The 17,729-nt window shown below is 44.1% G+C and overlaps 1 protein-coding gene across 1 annotated transcript in view; it reads left to right on the forward strand.

The window, feature by feature from the left end:
• cacna1h (calcium voltage-gated channel subunit alpha1 H) overlaps positions 1 to 17,729 on the forward strand; it is a 167,904-nt gene that overhangs the window by 60,584 nt on the left and 89,591 nt on the right. The window contains exon 8 of the mRNA XM_033040491.1: positions 708 to 1,099. Within this exon, the coding sequence (XP_032896382.1) occupies positions 708 to 1,099 (392 nt within the window). The remainder of the gene's footprint in view (positions 1 to 707; positions 1,100 to 17,729) is intronic.

The raw sequence follows: 17,729 nt of genomic DNA on the forward strand, positions 1-17,729 counted from the left end.
CCAGAGACCCGGCTTAGATCCCAAACTCGGGTGCTGTCAGTGTGGAGTTTTTACCTTCTCCCTGTGACCGTGTAGGTTTCCTCCCCGTGCTCCGATTTACTCCCACATCCCAAAGACGTGTCAGTTTATAGATTAATTGGCTTCTATAAAATTGCCCCCAGGACATAGTGCGTGGGATAAGACAGAACTAGTGTTTAGTTTAGTTTATTGCCACGTGTGCCGGAGTACAATGAAAAACTTTAGTTTGGTCAGCGGAAAGACTTTGTCAGTCTTGTCCGTAGTTGAGGGAGGTATTATCTTGATGTTTAAGAAGCAATTCGACAGGTACATGGAAAGGGTAGGTTTACAGGGATATGGGCCAAACACAAACAGGTGGGACTAGTGTAGATGGGACATATTGGCCGGTGTGGACAAGTTGGGCCAAAGGGCCTGTTTCCACACTGTAAGATTCTATGACTCAATCCATGACTACAATCGAGCCATCCACAGTGTATCAAACGTTTGCGCCCAGCACACAAATAGTCACCTGGCTTGGGTGCCATCTTGGATCAAAGTCCGGGTGTTGATGGGTGATCAAAGGTCAGCGCGGACTCGGTGGGTGGAAGGGCCCATTTCCACAATGTGTCTCTGTAATAAACAAGTGATGAATTTGCAGTTATGTACATTCCACTGTATTTGATAGTGCTGTCTGGGTGTCTTTCTTGCAGGAATCTTTCGGGCTTCAAGCAAGTTATCAGGCCTCAATATACCGTGTTCAAGTTCCGGCCCACAGGTTGGAGACTTCACCTACGAGCTTCAGAACTGCCCGTACTGCGCCCGTTTGTTGGAAAACCCCGAGTTTGAGCTCCGCGATTCGGAAAGCGGCGACTCCGATGCCGACGCCGTATACGAGTTCACGCACGACGTCAGACAAGGCGACCAAAGAGATCAGATACAGAAGAACAAAAATAAACCAAAGCAAAGGAATAAATGTGTGCTGCTCGGAATATTGGTGTCTGAAAAGATGACGAAAATAGTTGAGAGCAAATATTTCAATCGTGGGATTATGATTGCCATTCTCATCAACACACTGAGCATGGGGATTGAATATCATGAACAGGTTAGTGTTGATCTATCTTGTGGCTGGAATCTCCTGCGGCTGCATGCTTTTTTGACCCGGTCATACTTTTGTGCTATTTTGCTAAGTAAGCTTTGAAATTTAATTGGAATTATTTTTTTCTATTAATGCTGGAGTAGCAGTTGAGTTGCTGCCTTACAGTAATTCACCTGACTACGGGTGCAATCTGTTCTCCCTGTGACCACGTGGTTTTTCCCCGTGTGCTTCTGTTTCCTCCCACACTCCAAAGGCGTACAGGTTTATAGGTTAATTGGCTCCGGTAAAAGTTTGTAAATTGTCCCTAGTGTGTAGGATAGGACTACTGTATGGGGATCGCTGGTCAGTGTGGACTCGGTGGCCCAAAAGGCCTGTTTCCGCACTGTATCTCTAAACTAAGCTCAACTAAACTAAACATTATTTGAATGGGATCACTTGCAATTGAAACCCAATTGTCTTGCCAAGGTAATTGCTGGAGAAACTCAGCGGGTGCAGCAGCATCTATGGAGCGAAGGAAATAGGTGACGTTTCGGGCCGAAACCCTTCTTCAGACTTCTTCTTGCCAAGATTGAGTGCAGGAGGAAGCGATTGAGGTTTAATCTTTTTAAACCAGACATTAACTGATTTATGATTAGTAAGGGTGTCAAAGGTTGTGGGTTGAAGGCAGGAGAATGGGGTTGAGAGGGAAAGATAGATCAGCCATGATTGTATGGCGCAGTAGACTCGATGGACCAAATCACTCTGCTCCTAGTATAACTTATGAACTTATCTTATCGAGGTCTATAAGATTATGATGAATATATGGGGTAAATGCAGTCTTTTCATCAGTCTTGATCACAGTGAATGGCGGTGCAGGTTCAAAGGGAGGAATGGCCTATTCCTGCACCTATTGTCTATTGTCTATTTTAGCCAGAATAGGGGAATCAAGAACTTTAGAACATAGGTTTAAGGTGAGGGGACAAAGATTTAACAGGAACCTGAGGGACAACATTTTTCACAAAGGATAGTAGGAGGTAGTTGAGGCAGATACTTTCAGAGCATTTAAGAAACATTGGACAGAGACATGGTTAGGATAGGTTTAGAGGAACACGGGCCAAACAAAGTCAGGTGGGACTAGTGTAGGTGGGACATGTCGGTCGGCATGGGCAAGTTAGGCCGAATGGGCCTGTTTCCACGCTGTATGACTTCATGACTCAAAATGCTGCAGAAATTCTGTTCTCCACAGATGCTGCCAGACCTGCTGAGTTACTCCAGCACTTTGTGTCCTTTTGCATATTAACCAGCACCTGCAGTTCTTTGTTTCTCCAATCTGTTTTGCCGAGATCGTTGACCATTTTAAGTCAAGTAACCTTATAGACAAGCCAGTAAAATTATCTTTCGGAGTAACACAAATTTGTTTGGGCCACTGTTACACTGCATTTAGAGTGGGGTCTCGGTGTGGAATAATGATAGAAAATACAAGGAACACTCAGTAGGACAGGCAGAAACTGTGCAAAAATAAAGTTAATTGATCAAGTGAAGAAACATTTTCCTTTTTGCTTTTTGTCAGAAATCTCGAGTGGCACAGTGCTCCCACATCCCAATGACGTGCGGGTTTGTAGGTTATTTGGTCTCTGTAAACTATCCCCAGCATATAGGGGGTGGATGCATAAATGGGATGACATAGAACGAGCGTGAATGGGTGATCAATGGTCAGCGTGGACTTGGTTGGGCTGAATGGCTAGTTTCCATGCTGTAGCTCTAAACAAAACTGAGTGATGTGAGTTGTTAAAGCACGAGAAGAAAATATGTTTGGTCATCAATTCTTAAAATATATCAGAGATGACAATACAGCAGATTGATTTGTGGCTGAGATATAACATGAGGCCTTCAGTAAAAATAATTTCTTTGATTTTAAGTCTTGTTTATGGTTTGGTTGTCAACTTTATTACAAATTTCAGATTGGCGGAGCAGTTCGTATTAAGACTCAATTTTAGGAAAATGTTGCCTTATATTTGGTCACTATTATAGCAAGTTATCAGGATCCAAGTGGAAAGTTTGTTGTAATATTATATTTCCTATAATGAGATCCAACTGTAGAATACACAGGGGCAGCACGGTGGCGCAGCAGTGGAATTGCTGCCTTACAGCATCAGAGACCCGGGTTCGATCCTGACTGCGGTGGTATCTGTATGGAGTTTGTACGCATAGGAAAGAACTACAGCTGCTAGTTTACACTGAAGATAGACATAAAATGCTGGAGTAACGCTGGACAGGCAACATCTCTGGATAGGATGAATGTGTGACGTTTCGGGTTGAGGGCCTTCTTCAGACTCAATGGGTGAAGAAGGGTATGAAGAGCAGTCTCGACCCGAAATATCACCCATTTCTTCGATCCTGAGATGCCGCCTGTCGCGCTGAGTTACTTCAGCATTTTGTGTCTACCTTCAGTGCTTGTACGTCCTTCTCGAGTTTTCTCCGGATGCTCCGGTTTCCTCGCACACACCAAAGATGTGCAGGTTTGCAGGTTAATTGGCTTTGGTCAAGGTTGTAAATTGTCCCTAATGTGCAGGACAGTGTGAGTTTACGGAGTGATCGTTGGTCGGCTCGGACTCGGTGGGCTTAAGTGCCCTTTTCCTGGTGAAATATCGCTAAAATCTAAAGAACATTTCAAGTGTTAAGATACAGAAAAAATCAATACTAGTTGTTCTCCACAACCTTACGAACTTGGTTTAGGAAATGACTTTATGATAATCCACTCAGTATTGTCTTTGTAGGATGTTAAACCATTATTAATATGTTGCCAATTGTAAGCAAATGTTTTATCAGGAATATCCTTTTGTCTCCAAACTTGAATTGGCTTTTTTGTGCTCAAGTATACTTACAGTAACATGTAGACTGATAAAGGATAATGGATTAATTCTGCTGGAAGGAGATAATTTTATGGTAATTATGTTTTATGGTAATTATGTTTAATGGTTTGACAACTTGCTTTAATAAAGTATTGTACAGTATTTCAAAGTAGGACATATTCATTATCTTTCACATATTGCAGTTCCGTGGAGAAAATCACCAAGCAGTTTATTCCATTTTTTGCAGTATTTGTCGTTTCAATTGACTTCCTCTTCCCATCTATTATCTTTAATGTAACACCTCATATAATCCAAAAATTTAATTTATTTTAGAATGTAAACTTAAATTTAAATACAAACTTTAATGTAATGCATGGCAAAATTGGATTATTAAATGTTCAACATAGCAACTAACATGTCGAGTGAAGGTGTTATGGGACTGTCCCACTTAATGGCCTGTCCCACTTTCACGACCTAATTCACGACCTTTTTACTCATGGACATTTTTCATCATGTTGAAAAAATGCCCCGACCTACTTGATGCCACGAGTACCTATGACTAGCATCACGACCTGCTACGACTTACCTACAACCTCCTACGACATCATGACAACCATGCTGCGATTATGAGTCAAGGGCAAACTCGGCAAAGATCGTGAATTAGGTCGTGAAAGTGGGACAGGCCCTTTAGGCGATTTTTCAGCGGACTGCCGGCGACTGTCAAGTTGCCGACAGTTGCCTGAAAAACCGGGAACGGGAACGGCGACTGTCAGAGTGGAATACACACACACACACACACACACACACACACACACACACACACACACACACACACACACACACACACACACACACACACACACACACACACACACACACACACACACACACACACACACACACACACACACACACACACACACACATCGCAAAGGCAGGGGCCAGGGCAAGCGGGGGGAGCGCTGTCTGAAATTCACACGGTGCAAAGCCAAGGTGATACAGGCACACACCGCGATGAACAGGAAGGTTAAGACGGGTAGCACAGTGCACGGTAAGTACTTTAAAAGAGGAGTGGGGGGAGAAGGGGGGAGAAGGAGTGGAGACACTTTTAAGAAGCCAGACAACTTTTAATAAGCCAGAGATACACAGCTGTGAAGTTCGCCGGACATTTAACATTACCGGTCGGTTATCCTTGGTTCTGAAAACACATGCTTACGTTTTTTTCCCAATGAGCTAATGAAAATGACCGGTCAGCAAAGCTGATTAACTAAAACTACCTACGACTACCTCGACTATCCATAACTACATGGCAACCCCACTACAACTGCACCTACGGCTACAGGATTATCGATTTTCTCCATGGCGACCAATTTTTGGGGCAACCATACTGAGGCCGCGACTAGTTCCCAGAATGCGGAAACTCCTTGCGACCATGAATGAGACTCACCAGAGATCACCAGCGAACATGTGGCGACCATGTGGCAAGCGCAGAGTCTCCTGCACTCGCTTAAAAAAGTCACCTAAAGTTGCCAAAAATTGGTCGGCATGGAGAAAATCGGTACTTTTGTAGTGCAGTGATAGTGGGGTCGCCATGTTGTTGTAGGTAGTCGAGGTAGCCATAGGTACTCTCCTTTGCTGACCGGGCATTTTAATTGGCTCAATGGGGCGAAAAAAACGTAAGCACGAGTTTTCGAAACCAAGGAAAACCAATGTTAAATGCCCGCTAAACTTCACAGCTTTGTATCTCTGGCTTATTAAAAAGTTGGCTGGCTTCTTAAAAGTGTCTCCACTCCTTCTCCCCCATTCTCCCCCCCCCCCCCCCCCCCCCCCCCCCCCCCCCCCCCGCTCTTTTAAAGGACTTACCGTACACTGTGCTAGCCGTCTTTAACCTTCCTGTTCATCGTGAGTATCACCTTGGCTTTGCACCATGTAAATTTCAGATAGCACTCCCCCGCTTTCCCTGGCCCCCGTCTTTGCGATGTGTGTGTGTGTGTGTGTGTGTGTGTGTGTGTGTGTGTGTGTGTGTGTGTGTGTGTGTGTGTGTGTGTGTGTGTGTGTGTGTACGTGCATGCGTGCGTGCGTGTGTGTTCCGCACGGACGGTCGATCCAGCTCGCGGTTTTTCAGGCGATTGCCCCCGAGCTTGAAGGTTGTAGACAGTCCGCTGAAAAGTCACGTAAGTGGGACAGGCCCTTAAGGACAATTTACAATTTTACCAAAGCCTATTAATCGACAAATCCGTGTGTCTTTGGAGTGTGGGAAGAAACCGGGACACCCGGAGAAAACCCACGCCGTCACATGGAGAATATATAAACTCTGTACAGACAGCACCCAAAGTCAGGATCGAACCCGGATCTCTGGCGCTGTAAGGCAGCAACTCTACCGCTGCGCCACTGTGCTATTTTTTTTATGTAGCTATCCCAACTAAACACACCATACATACAAAGTTATCACATTCACCTCCAATCCTAAAACATTCCAACTAACGAATTATTTTTGACCAGAGATGCTTTAAATTAGAGTGTAACTAGGTACTGGCCATTTTCTCTTCACATACTCTGCATTTGAGTATCTTGGTGAATGATACTAACATTATCAGAGATTTTATATCTTTTGACTAGTAATTCTAATTACAGATACCATTTGACATTTCAATATCTGGCATCCTGAACTATTGTGCTGAACTGCGTCAGCAAATAATTGCAGAGGCCAATGTGCATTGTGCAACCAAATAATATAGTATTTAGTCGAATTATATGTCTGATTTTTTTCCCCCTTCGCTGTAGTCTCTTTGTGTGAGACATTGGCAGTCGATTATTGGTATCAAAAATGATCTTTGTTGGATCTCAAAATAATCTTCTCGTTGTCTGAATAGACACAAAGAGTGCACAGAGTCTTTTGCCCAGAGTAGGGGAATCGAGAACAAGAGGACATAGGTTTAAGGTGAGGGGGGGGAGAAGTATTTAATGATCAGCCATGATGCTGGCTCGAAGGGCCGAATGGCCTACTCCTGCACCTATTGTCTATTGTGTCGGGACCCTTCTTCAGAATGAGTGTGTGGGGGTTCTAGAAGCAAGTCAGAGCTGGCAACAGATGACTTCAGGCAGGGTGGTTCCCTCCTATCCCAAAATACAATATAGCAATATATACTGTACTATATATACTATACAACAACACTGGGTTTGTAGGTTAATTGGCTTTGGTAAATTGTCCCTGGAGTGTGGGATAAGGCCCGCTTTCACCATGTATCTCTAATTTAAGCTAGACCAAAACAAGCTTAAACTAATATGCGGGGATGGCACAGTGGTGCAACGGTAGAGTTGCTGCCTTACAACGCCAGAGACACGGGTTCGATCCTGACCACGGTCACTGTCTTTGTACATTCTCCCTGTGACCAAATGTGTTTTCTCCTCCCACGCTCCATAGACCTACAGGTTTATAGTTAATTGGCTTTGGTAAAATTGTAAATTGTCCCTAGTGTGTGTAAGATAGCGTTAGTGTGCGGGGATCGCTGGTTGGTGAGGGCTTGGTGGGCCGAAAGGCCTGCTTCTGCGCTGTAACTCTAAACTAAACTAAATGAAAAGATATTTGACCATATAGTGTGCATCAAAAGTGCTTGCTATAGTTGAAATATTTCAACATAAGTCCAAGTTATTTCTCTCCACATATAAGCTGGTTATTTGTGGAGTTTAGACATAAATATAAAATATATGTACCTCAAGTGAAAGTGAAAATATGACAATGCTTTCTGCTGAAAGTGTCGAACGTGTGGAAGAGACTCTCATTAGAAGTAAATAACTCCATTTGAAGTTCCCTTGCTCTAAGGAATGTTGCAAGCGCAAAATATTTTAACTAAACATAAAGCATGCTGTAAGTATCCTGCGAATAACATTATTTTTTTCAAAGTGATTACTGAGTCATCGAGTCTTAACACATGTACCCTGATTAAAGGTAACCCTATTTTTGTGATTTAAGATATCGATGTACCTGCTGTTTATTTCAAACTCTATTCCTCAATGCAGGCTATTTTTCACTTGAGCTTTTGGGATTTAATGGATCAGCTATCCTTACTAAAGGTTATCCTTATTTATAGAAGATGTGCAGTATTGTACTTCCTTTGCATTCCCCCCATTGTGTCTCCTTATTGAAGGTTAAAGTATCATTGAACTGACAGCAAAAATTGTCCATTGTTGGTAGAAATATTTGGAAAATTATCCCCGTGGATTTTAATGTAAAGAGCAGACTCGGATGTTTCCAAAGTCCCATTTAATGGCTTCAGTTATTGTCAATGGTTTGGGAAGACCCAGGACAATTTGGGATCACCAATTAGCTCTGACTAAAGCACACTAGAAAAGATTGATGGTATGTGGCCAATGATTTTTTGCAATTTGTGAAAAGGAAGAAGTGAAACATTCACTGATTCGCCACATGAAAATTATTAGAGAAACAAGGAACTGCAGATGCTGATTTACAACAAAAAAAAGTGCTGGCTTAACTCCGCAGATTTAATTTAGATTAGTTAGAGATACAGCACGGAAACAGGCCATTCGGCCCACCGAGTGCGCGCCAACCAATGAAGCCAATTAACCTGCAAACTTGTATGTCATTGGAGTGTGTGGGGAAACCGGAGCACCAAGAGACCACCCACGCAGGTCACAGGGAGAATGTGCAAACTTTATACAGACAGCACCCAGGTCGATCACGGGTCGCTGACGCGGTGAGGCAGCAACTCTACCGCTGCACCACCGTGCCGCCCCTTGATGGCCATTGATTTTCTGTACTTTGTGAAAAGGAAAATGTGAAACAAAAAAAAAAGGGAACCAAGTGCTGGAGTAACTCAGGCAGCATCTCTGGAAAACATGGATAGGTGACTTTCGGGTCAGGACTCTTCATCGTTTTCGGTCAGGAGCCTTTAGGCGATGTTTCCGGTTGGGACCCTCAGACCACATTTCGGGTCGGGATCCTTTCTGAAGAAGGGTCCCAATCCGAATAGCGTCACCTATCCATGTTCTCCAGAGAAGCTGAATTACTTCAGCATTGTTTGTGTTTACATAAAATTATTATGTTTTCGTTCCAGTTGTTGCCTTCCATTGTTTCCCAATTTCTAAAGGTTTCATTAAAAAATAAGAAATGTTAATTGTTGGTAGAATAATATTAAATCATCCCCATGGATTTTACTGCTAAACTGCAAATGTTGGTGTCTGAGGATGATAAGATCATTATTAAGGTACCTGTTGTGCTTTTGGGAAGATTAACAACAGTAACTTGCTTAACCACAGTAAATATGTGTCTTTAGTAATTGAATTTCCTGGAAGACATCTTTATCTTCCATTTGACAAAAACCACATCAGTAAAATCACCGCTGGCTTTGAGGATAAACTGAAATATCATTTAGCTACTATCATTCTCCAGACAGTGGGAAGCTGTGGCAAATGCTATGACCATTATTACAAAACTCTTTCATCCAACATGAAAATGTCACAAGCTATTTGGTGATATACTTAACCTGCGTATGCTTCCTCCAAACAGTAATGCGCCTTAAAAGCTGAAACGTCAAAATAAATTACTCCGTATTTCTCCCAGGAGATGACCTTATCTGAACATTAGGGAATGTTACTTCCTTGCAATGAGCCTAGCTTTGGTTTATTGCACAGTGTGCAGTACTTTAAAGCAATTGCTATTCTTATAGAGGTGATGCATCACTTAATTCTAATATGGAGCGGCACTGTGGCGCAAGGGTAGAGTTGCTGCCTTACAGCGCCAGGGACCTGGGTTCGATCCTGACTATGGGTGCTGTCTGTATGGGGTTTGTATGTTCCTCCCGTAACCACGTGTGTTTTTTCCAGGTGCTCTTCCCACACTCCAAAGACGTATGGGTTTGTAGGTTAATTGCCTTCAGTAAAAATTGTGACTTGTCCCTAAAGGGTCTGTCCCACTTGGCTGTCATTTGCACGTCACACAGATGGCGCGCAAAGACTTTGTACATCACAAAATCCTGCGACGCCGCACGCAGCCACGCGTCACTGCCTATGTCATCACGCACCATGCGCGCGTCACTGCCTATGTCATCACGCACCATGCGCGCGTCACGTGCGTGTCACGACACACGCGTCGTGCATTGTGGCGCGTAAATGATGTCGTGTAAATTACGCGCAAATGGCGGCCAAGTGGGACAGGCCCTTAAAGTATTGGACAACGCTAGTGAAAAGGGGTGATCAACAGTCGGCGTGGACTCGGTGGGCGAAAGGGCATGTTTCCTCACTGTATTTCTAAAGTCTAAACTCTAAAGTGTTCTTTGTTAATCTATTGGACTAATTCATCACTTATTTCCAGAATTACAGTACAGTAGCACAGTACAGCACAGGAACAGGCCCTTCAACTCACAGTGTATGTGCCAAACATGATTCCACGATAAACTAATCTCATCTGCCTGCACATGATCCATATCCCTCCATTCCATGTGCCTAACTAAAAGCCTCTTAGTCGTCACTATCGAATCTACCTCCCCTGCCACCTTTGGCAGTGGGTTCCAGGCACACCCTGTGCCTCACCTGGACTCCCACCTATTTCTCCCTCCAACCCCACCCCCCTCCTAACTTTCCTCCCTCTGACTTCATAATCCGCAACTCTTCAAATCTGTCTCGCAGCTTCCCCCCTCCCCACCTGCATGGACCTATCAACCCCCCCTCCCCACCTGCATGGACCTATCAACCCCCCCTCCCCACCTGCATGGACCTATCAACCCCCCCTCCCCACCTGCATGGACCTATCAACCCCCCCTCCCCACCTGCATGGACCTATTTATTACCTGCCATGCTTTGTCCTGCCTCTCCTGTTTTCCAGCTGTATTCACTCCCCCTACAATCAATCTGAAGAAGGGTCACGAGCCAAAACGTCACCTATCCATGTTCTCCAGAGCTGCTGCCTGACCCGCTGAGTTACTCCAGCACTCGGTGCCCTTCAAAATGTTGTAGATCTTTTTAAGACTTTTTTTCACGTATTTTGTTAAATTAAATGTTAAAAAAATGTCCAAAAAATGTTAAAAAATCTTTATTTAAGAGGTAAAATGTGATCATGTAGTTTACTCAGTTTTCACTGATGGTTTCTAAGTCACCCACTTCAATGGATGTGACAGGTAGCCTCCAGCACTGTAGGCGAACTGCTATTAAATAGAGGTTGACTTATTGAGAGTGGGTGTTTGTCATGGAAACAAAGCAGGACGTATGGCACTAAAATGACTGTGTAAGTCTTTCTTTTGTAAAGTTGCCTGATCTCAAAAGAATGAATAAAGTGACATCTCGTCCTTTAGTTTAGTTTGGTGATACAGTGCGGAAACAGGCCCTTTGGCCCACCGAGTCCACACCGACCAGCACATTAACACTATCCTTCACACACACTAGGGACAATTTACACTTATACCAAGTCAATTAACCTACAAACCTGTACGTCTTAGGAGTGTGGGGAGGAAACTGAAGATATCGAAGAAAACCCACGCAGTCACGGGGAGAATGTACAAACTCCGTGCAGACAGCACCCGTAGTCGGGATCGAACCCGGGTCTCTGGAGCTGTAAAGGGCCTGTCCCACTTTCACGACCTAATTCACGACCTCTTTTACTCGTGGACATTTTTCATCAGGCTAGAGAAACGCCCCGACCTACTCGATGCCACGGGTACCTACGACTAGCATCACGACCTACCTACGACCTACCCACGACCTCGTGCCGACCATGCTGCGAGTATGAGTCAAGGGCAAACTCGGCAGAGGTCGTGAATTAGGTCGTGAAAGTGAGACAGGCCCTTATATCCTTATCAGAGGTTTCATGAGATTTGTTTTGTGGATTTAGATGCATTTATTTTGTCAAGGAAAAAAAATGTTTTATTGAAAAATATTTTGATTTGTTTTGTTGCAAGATGTTGCCCAATGTTCCCCTCAAACACACAATATGGCAAGCTTTATTCTGTTAATATTGGCATCAATATTAATGTTGGTGGGACAAAGCCTGGCAAGTGATAGATGGATACAGGTGAGGGGGTGGGGAGGGGGGGTTGATTGGCACCCCTCCCCACATATACTAGAGATGAGAAGGAGACAAAGGGAAGAGAAGATAAGGGAGGAGAAGAGGCGTGAAATGTAAAAACCAGAGTAAGGGGTGTACGTGGAAGTGGATGGAGGTGGGGAAAGAGGGGCAGACAGTGGGAGAAATGGATGTCCATCGGACTGGGGGTGGGCACAGGGAAGAAATGATTCTCTCTGTTCGCGAACACCAAAGCCTTAAAAACTGAGAATAAAAAGAAAATGTATTCCACTGAGAAGAATGAGGAGCAGTTAGGAATTTCAGAGACAGACACAAAGTGCTGGAGTAACTCAATGGGTCGGGCAGCATCTCTGGAGAAAAATGACTCATCTTCAGAAGGGTCCTGACCCGAAACGTCATCCGTCCTTTTCCTCCAGGGTTCCTGCCTGACCTGCTAATTTACTCCAGCCCTCTGTGTCTATCTCTGAAATTCATAATTGCCTCTCCTTCTTCCCAGTGGATTCTATATTTTTCGTCTATTTCAATCATTTCAAATCAATTATTTAATTTGATTTCTCGTGGTCTCTTCTTGCTTTCAGTCCACCCCCCACTCCCTCCCCTAACAATCAGTCTGAAGAAGGGTCCAGACCCGAAACATCACCTAAACATGTTCTCCAGAGATGCTGCCTGACCTGCTGAGTTACTCCAGCACTTTGTGTCTATCATTTACCAACCATTTGCGATCACAGAAACATACCGGGCAAAAAGACAGTCGGCCCATTGCACGTATCTTCTAATTAAATAGGGCCATCCAGTTAATCCCAACCCGTGCCTTCTCCCCAAAGCTAACTTGAAGTGTCGTAAAAGAGGCGGCACGTTGGCGCGGCGGTAGAGTTGCTGCCTTACAGCGCCAGAAACCCGGGTTCGATCCTGACTACGGGTGCTCTCTGTACAGAGTTTGCACGTTCCCCCAATGACTGCGTGCGTTTCCTCCCACACTCAAAAGACGTACAAGATTGTAGGCTAATTGGCTTTGGTAAAATTGTAAATTGTCCCTAGTGTGTGTAGGATAATGTTAGTGTGTTGGGGATCACTGGTCGGCATGGACTCGGTTGGCCGAGTGGCCTTTTTTCCGTGCTGTATCTTTAAACTCTAAACTAAATTAAATAAAGTTAACTGTTGTACCAGTCTCCAGGCAGATCACTACAAGTTGCAGCTTTAAAGGTTTCTGCCACATTTGCCTTCTGCTTGTTTGCCACTTGGCAAGGATTTAATTACAGCAGTGTGAATCTCGAGTGCATCTTTCAGTTCCGTACCTTCCAAACGATGTGCCGTCAAAGTGAAGGAAAAATAACTCCAAACACTGCATGAAGCAACCAACGTCTGTTACCAGAATACTCAGCTATGATCTCCACTAAATATAACTGTTTTGGATAAGGCACAATTATAAACCGCCAGCTTCACTGACAGCCATTGTTTTAGCGAAGTGATTGTCAAAGGGGATGGCTTGGATTCAGATATAGCAGGATATTTATTAAGATGATCATAACTTGATATGTCATTTTATTCTGATGCGTTCAAAATGTGGCATAAAATAAACAATAATCTATACCTCACGCTGCCTCGGCAAGGCCACCAGCATAATCAAGGACGAGTCTCACCCCAGTCACTCCCTCTTCCCCCCTCTCCCATCAGGCAAGAGGTACAGAAGTGTGAAAACGCACACCTCTAGATTCAGGGACAGTTTCTTCCCAGCTGTTGTCAGGCAACTGAACCGTCCTATCACCAACTAGAGAGCGGTCCTGACCTCTCATCTACCTCATTGGAGACCTTCAAACTATCTTCACATAGATTTTACTGAGCTTTACCTTGCACTAAACTATATCCTGTATCTGTACACTGTAGGTAGTCAAAAGTGCTGGAGAAACTCAGCGGGTGCAACAGCATCTATGGAGCGAAGGAAATAGGCAACGTTTCGGGCCGAAACCTTTCTTCAGTCTGAAGAAACGTTGCCTATTTCCTTCGCTCCATAGATGCTGCTGCACCCGCTGAGTTTCTCCAGCACTTTTGTCTACCTTCGGTTTTCCAGCATCTGCAGTTCCTTCTTAAACCCTCTGCACACTGTAAACGGCATGAATGTAATCGTGTATAGTCTTTCCGCTGACTGGATAGCACGCATCAAAAAAGCTTTTCACTGTACCTCAGTATACTTGACAATAGTAAACTAAACTAAACTAAGCTAAATCAACTAGTGGGATTGGATCTGGTGAACATCTTATGTCCTGCCAACTGAGACTAATTTCCTCTGCCAATTTTCACGTACCTGAGTATGCAGTGAATTGTTTATTTAAACAGAAACGATGGGAGAAAGCTCATTGTTCATTGTGATGAACAGAAGTGTGTTACATGTGTGTTTCAAGCTGTGCTTCAAAATGTTATTTCTTGAGCAAACCATTGATTGCAAGAATTTTTGGCATTCTTTGCACTTGTACTGTGTGTGTACCACCATGTCAGAAATTCTGCTTTTCATTTAATTGAGGCCCTGGTTGCTTTTGGAAGTGAGCAGGAGAGATCCCATGCATCAGTTCACACTGCAGTAGCTGTGTTATGCCCTGTGTTTTGCATTAGTTTAGAGCTACAGCATGGAAACAGGTCCTTCGGCCCACCAAGTTCATGCCGGCCAACAATCCCCGTATACTATTTTTATCCGACACTCTAGGTACAATTTACAGAAGCCAATTAACCTACAAACCTGCACGTCTCTGGAGTGTGGGAAGAATCCAGAGCACCCGGAGAAATCCATGTGGTCACAGGGAGAACGGGGTGGAAGATTGCAACCTTCACGTGGTCCGCCCTGTTTCGACTAATGCAATCAACTAGACGTGCACAAACAGAAGATCAAATAGAACAAGTTGTCCTACAACTTTAAGCTGTGCATGCCACATGAAAGAAGAAGAAGACAGGAAGAACGTACAAATTCCGTACAGAGAGCACCTGTAGTCAGGATCGAACCCGGGTCTCTGGTGCTGTAAGGCAGCAACTCTACCACTGTGCCACACTTCATACCCATTGTAGGATGACCACATTACTGCCACTTTGACATGATGAGCATATTTCTGGGTTTGAAGTTTTGAGATGCAGCGTAAAAATAGGCCCTTCGGCCTGCTGAGTCCATGCCAATCAGCGATCCCTGCACATTAAATCTATACCACACACTCCAGGGACAATTTTTAAGATTTTTTTATACAAAGCCAGTACCTGTACATCTTTGAAGTATGGGAGGAAATCAAAGATCTCGGAGAAAACTCACAGGGAGAATGCACAAACGCCGTACAGACAGCACCCATAGTCGGGATCGAACTCGGGACCCCTGTAAGGCTGCAACTCTACCGCTGCGCCACCGTGCCGACCGTGTTCTTTGAATAGTCTTTCCCTCAGATAGTCAAAGCTTTCATCTTGACATTACTTGAGCCAAAAAAGTATTTGGTTGGCTGTAAGTCCTGAGAAGGTGAAAGGCATTAATTAAAATGTACATTTGTAATATTCTGCTACTTTGCACTTTAAAGAATGTCATTCTACCGAGACTTGTTCTGCATTTCCAGTGTACTTCCTATAATCTATATAAACATAGCACAATCATGACTATTGGCCTTGGCTTTGGTTCCGCTCCACAATAGACTATTATCAGAAAACAACTGTTAAGTATCTCAACTAGACTATCCTGATAAGATATAACGATTTATTGCATAGTTCTCACTGAATAATTTATTGATGAACCATACAGATGTTTGTTTGTGTGTGTGCGTGCTTGCATGTGTGGTGTGTTTAAGTGCGCGCTGTGTATATATTCCCATTGCATGCCAGAGTAACACAGTAGTGCAGCAGGTAGAGCTGCTGCCTCGCAGCGCCAGAAAACCAGGGTTCAATCTTGACCTCGGGCATTGTCTGTGTGAAGTTTGTATTTCTGTGACTTCATGGGTTTCTTTCGGGTGCTCCGGTTTCCTGAGGAAACCAGACAAAGTCTCCTGCAGTCGCCTAAAAAGTCACCTAAGTTGGACAGGCCCATAAGGGTGATCGATTGTTGGTGTGAACTCGGTGGGCCGAAGGGCCTGTTTCCATGCTGTATCTCTAAAACTGCAAAACTAAGAACAGATTTTCCACCAAACCTCCTCGACTACAACCCAGACTGGTAACCAACTTGCTTTCTCTCATTTACCTGCTAATGGCATAACATGAAGAAGAGCGGCACAGTGGGGCAGCGGTGGAGTTGCTGCCTTACAATGCCATTGACCTGGGTTTGATCCTGACTTCAGATGCTGTCTGTGTGGAGTCCTCCCTGTGACAGCCTGGGCTTCTTCCGGGTGCTCCATCTTCCACCACATTCCATAGACATGCAGGTTTGTAGGTTAATCGGTTTCTGTAAATTGTCCCTAGTGTGTAGGATGGAACGAGCGTAAGGGTGATTGTCGGTCGGCGCGGAATCGGTCAGCCAAAGAGCGTTGCCATGCTGTATCGCTAAAAACTAAAACAAACTAACTCTCCATATTAAATAGGTAAAGCTGATTCTATTGGATGCCTCATGGATGCTTGAGGCTTATAATACAAGATTAGGGAGATGGTGCTCAACAGACAAGAGACGAGATATTTATTGTCACATGCACCAATTGGTACAGTGAAATTTGTGGTCTCCATACAGCCATACGAATGAAATAATGAACACAGAACACGATAATCTTTAACATAAACGTCCCCACACAGCGGTATCAAAGTTTCCCACTGTGAGGGAAGGCACCAAAGTTCAGTCCTCCTCCTCTGTTGTCTTCTGTTGTAAACTATTTTTAAATACAAGGATCGACCACAGTGAGAGTTTAAGAAGGAACTGCAGATGCTGGAAAATCGAAGGTACACAAAAATACTGGAGAAACTCAGCGGGTGCAGCAGCATCTATGGAGCGAAGGATATAGGCAACGTTTCAGGCCGAAACCCTTCTTCAGACTGATGGGGGGTGGGAGGAGAAGAAAGGCAAAAGGAGGAGGAGGAGCCCGAGGGCTGATGGAGAGGTAGGAAGGAAACCGCAAGGGCTAGCAAAATTGTGAGAATTCAATGTTCATGCCACTAGGATGCAGACTCCTCAAGCGGAATATGAGGTGCTGTTCCTCCAATTTATGGTGTTGCTCACTCTGGCCGCGGAGGAGGCCCAGGACAGAGAGGTCGGATACGGAATCCAGCAATAGATGCTGCCTCACCCGCTGAATTTCTCCAGCATTTTTGTGTACCTTTGATTTTCCAGCATCTGCAGTTTCTTCTTAAACATAATGTTGTAGGCGTGTGGAATTCATCAAAGTACCTGAATGAACATTTGAGGGGCTGTAATCATCCTGGCTATGGACAACAAGCTAACGCCAATTTTTGGCTAGCATGAATGCGATGGGCCAAATGATCTTTTCTATACCATAGTTTTCTATGATTTTATGAACACCTTGGGCATTGTGTGAATAGAACACTGTAAACAGGCCCTTATACTAAGCATGCAATGGTACATCTAACACTATGTTTAATATACCCAGTAGCATTGTATTAAGTGATTGGCATAATTTTGTGATTCGTATTTTATTGGACGTGTTAGTATATCAGTAGGTGCTGAAACCATCTTTCACATGATGCATAGGAAGGAACTGCAAATGCTGGTTTAAACTGAATATAAACACAAAAATGCTGGAGTAACTCAGCGGGACTGGCTGCATCTCTGGATAGAAGGAATAGGTGACATTTCGGGTCTTGACCCGAAACA

Source organism: Amblyraja radiata, chromosome 22 (assembly GCF_010909765.2).
Source record: "Amblyraja radiata isolate CabotCenter1 chromosome 22, sAmbRad1.1.pri, whole genome shotgun sequence".
In the NCBI taxonomy this organism is placed as follows: Eukaryota; Metazoa; Chordata; class Chondrichthyes; order Rajiformes; family Rajidae; genus Amblyraja; species Amblyraja radiata.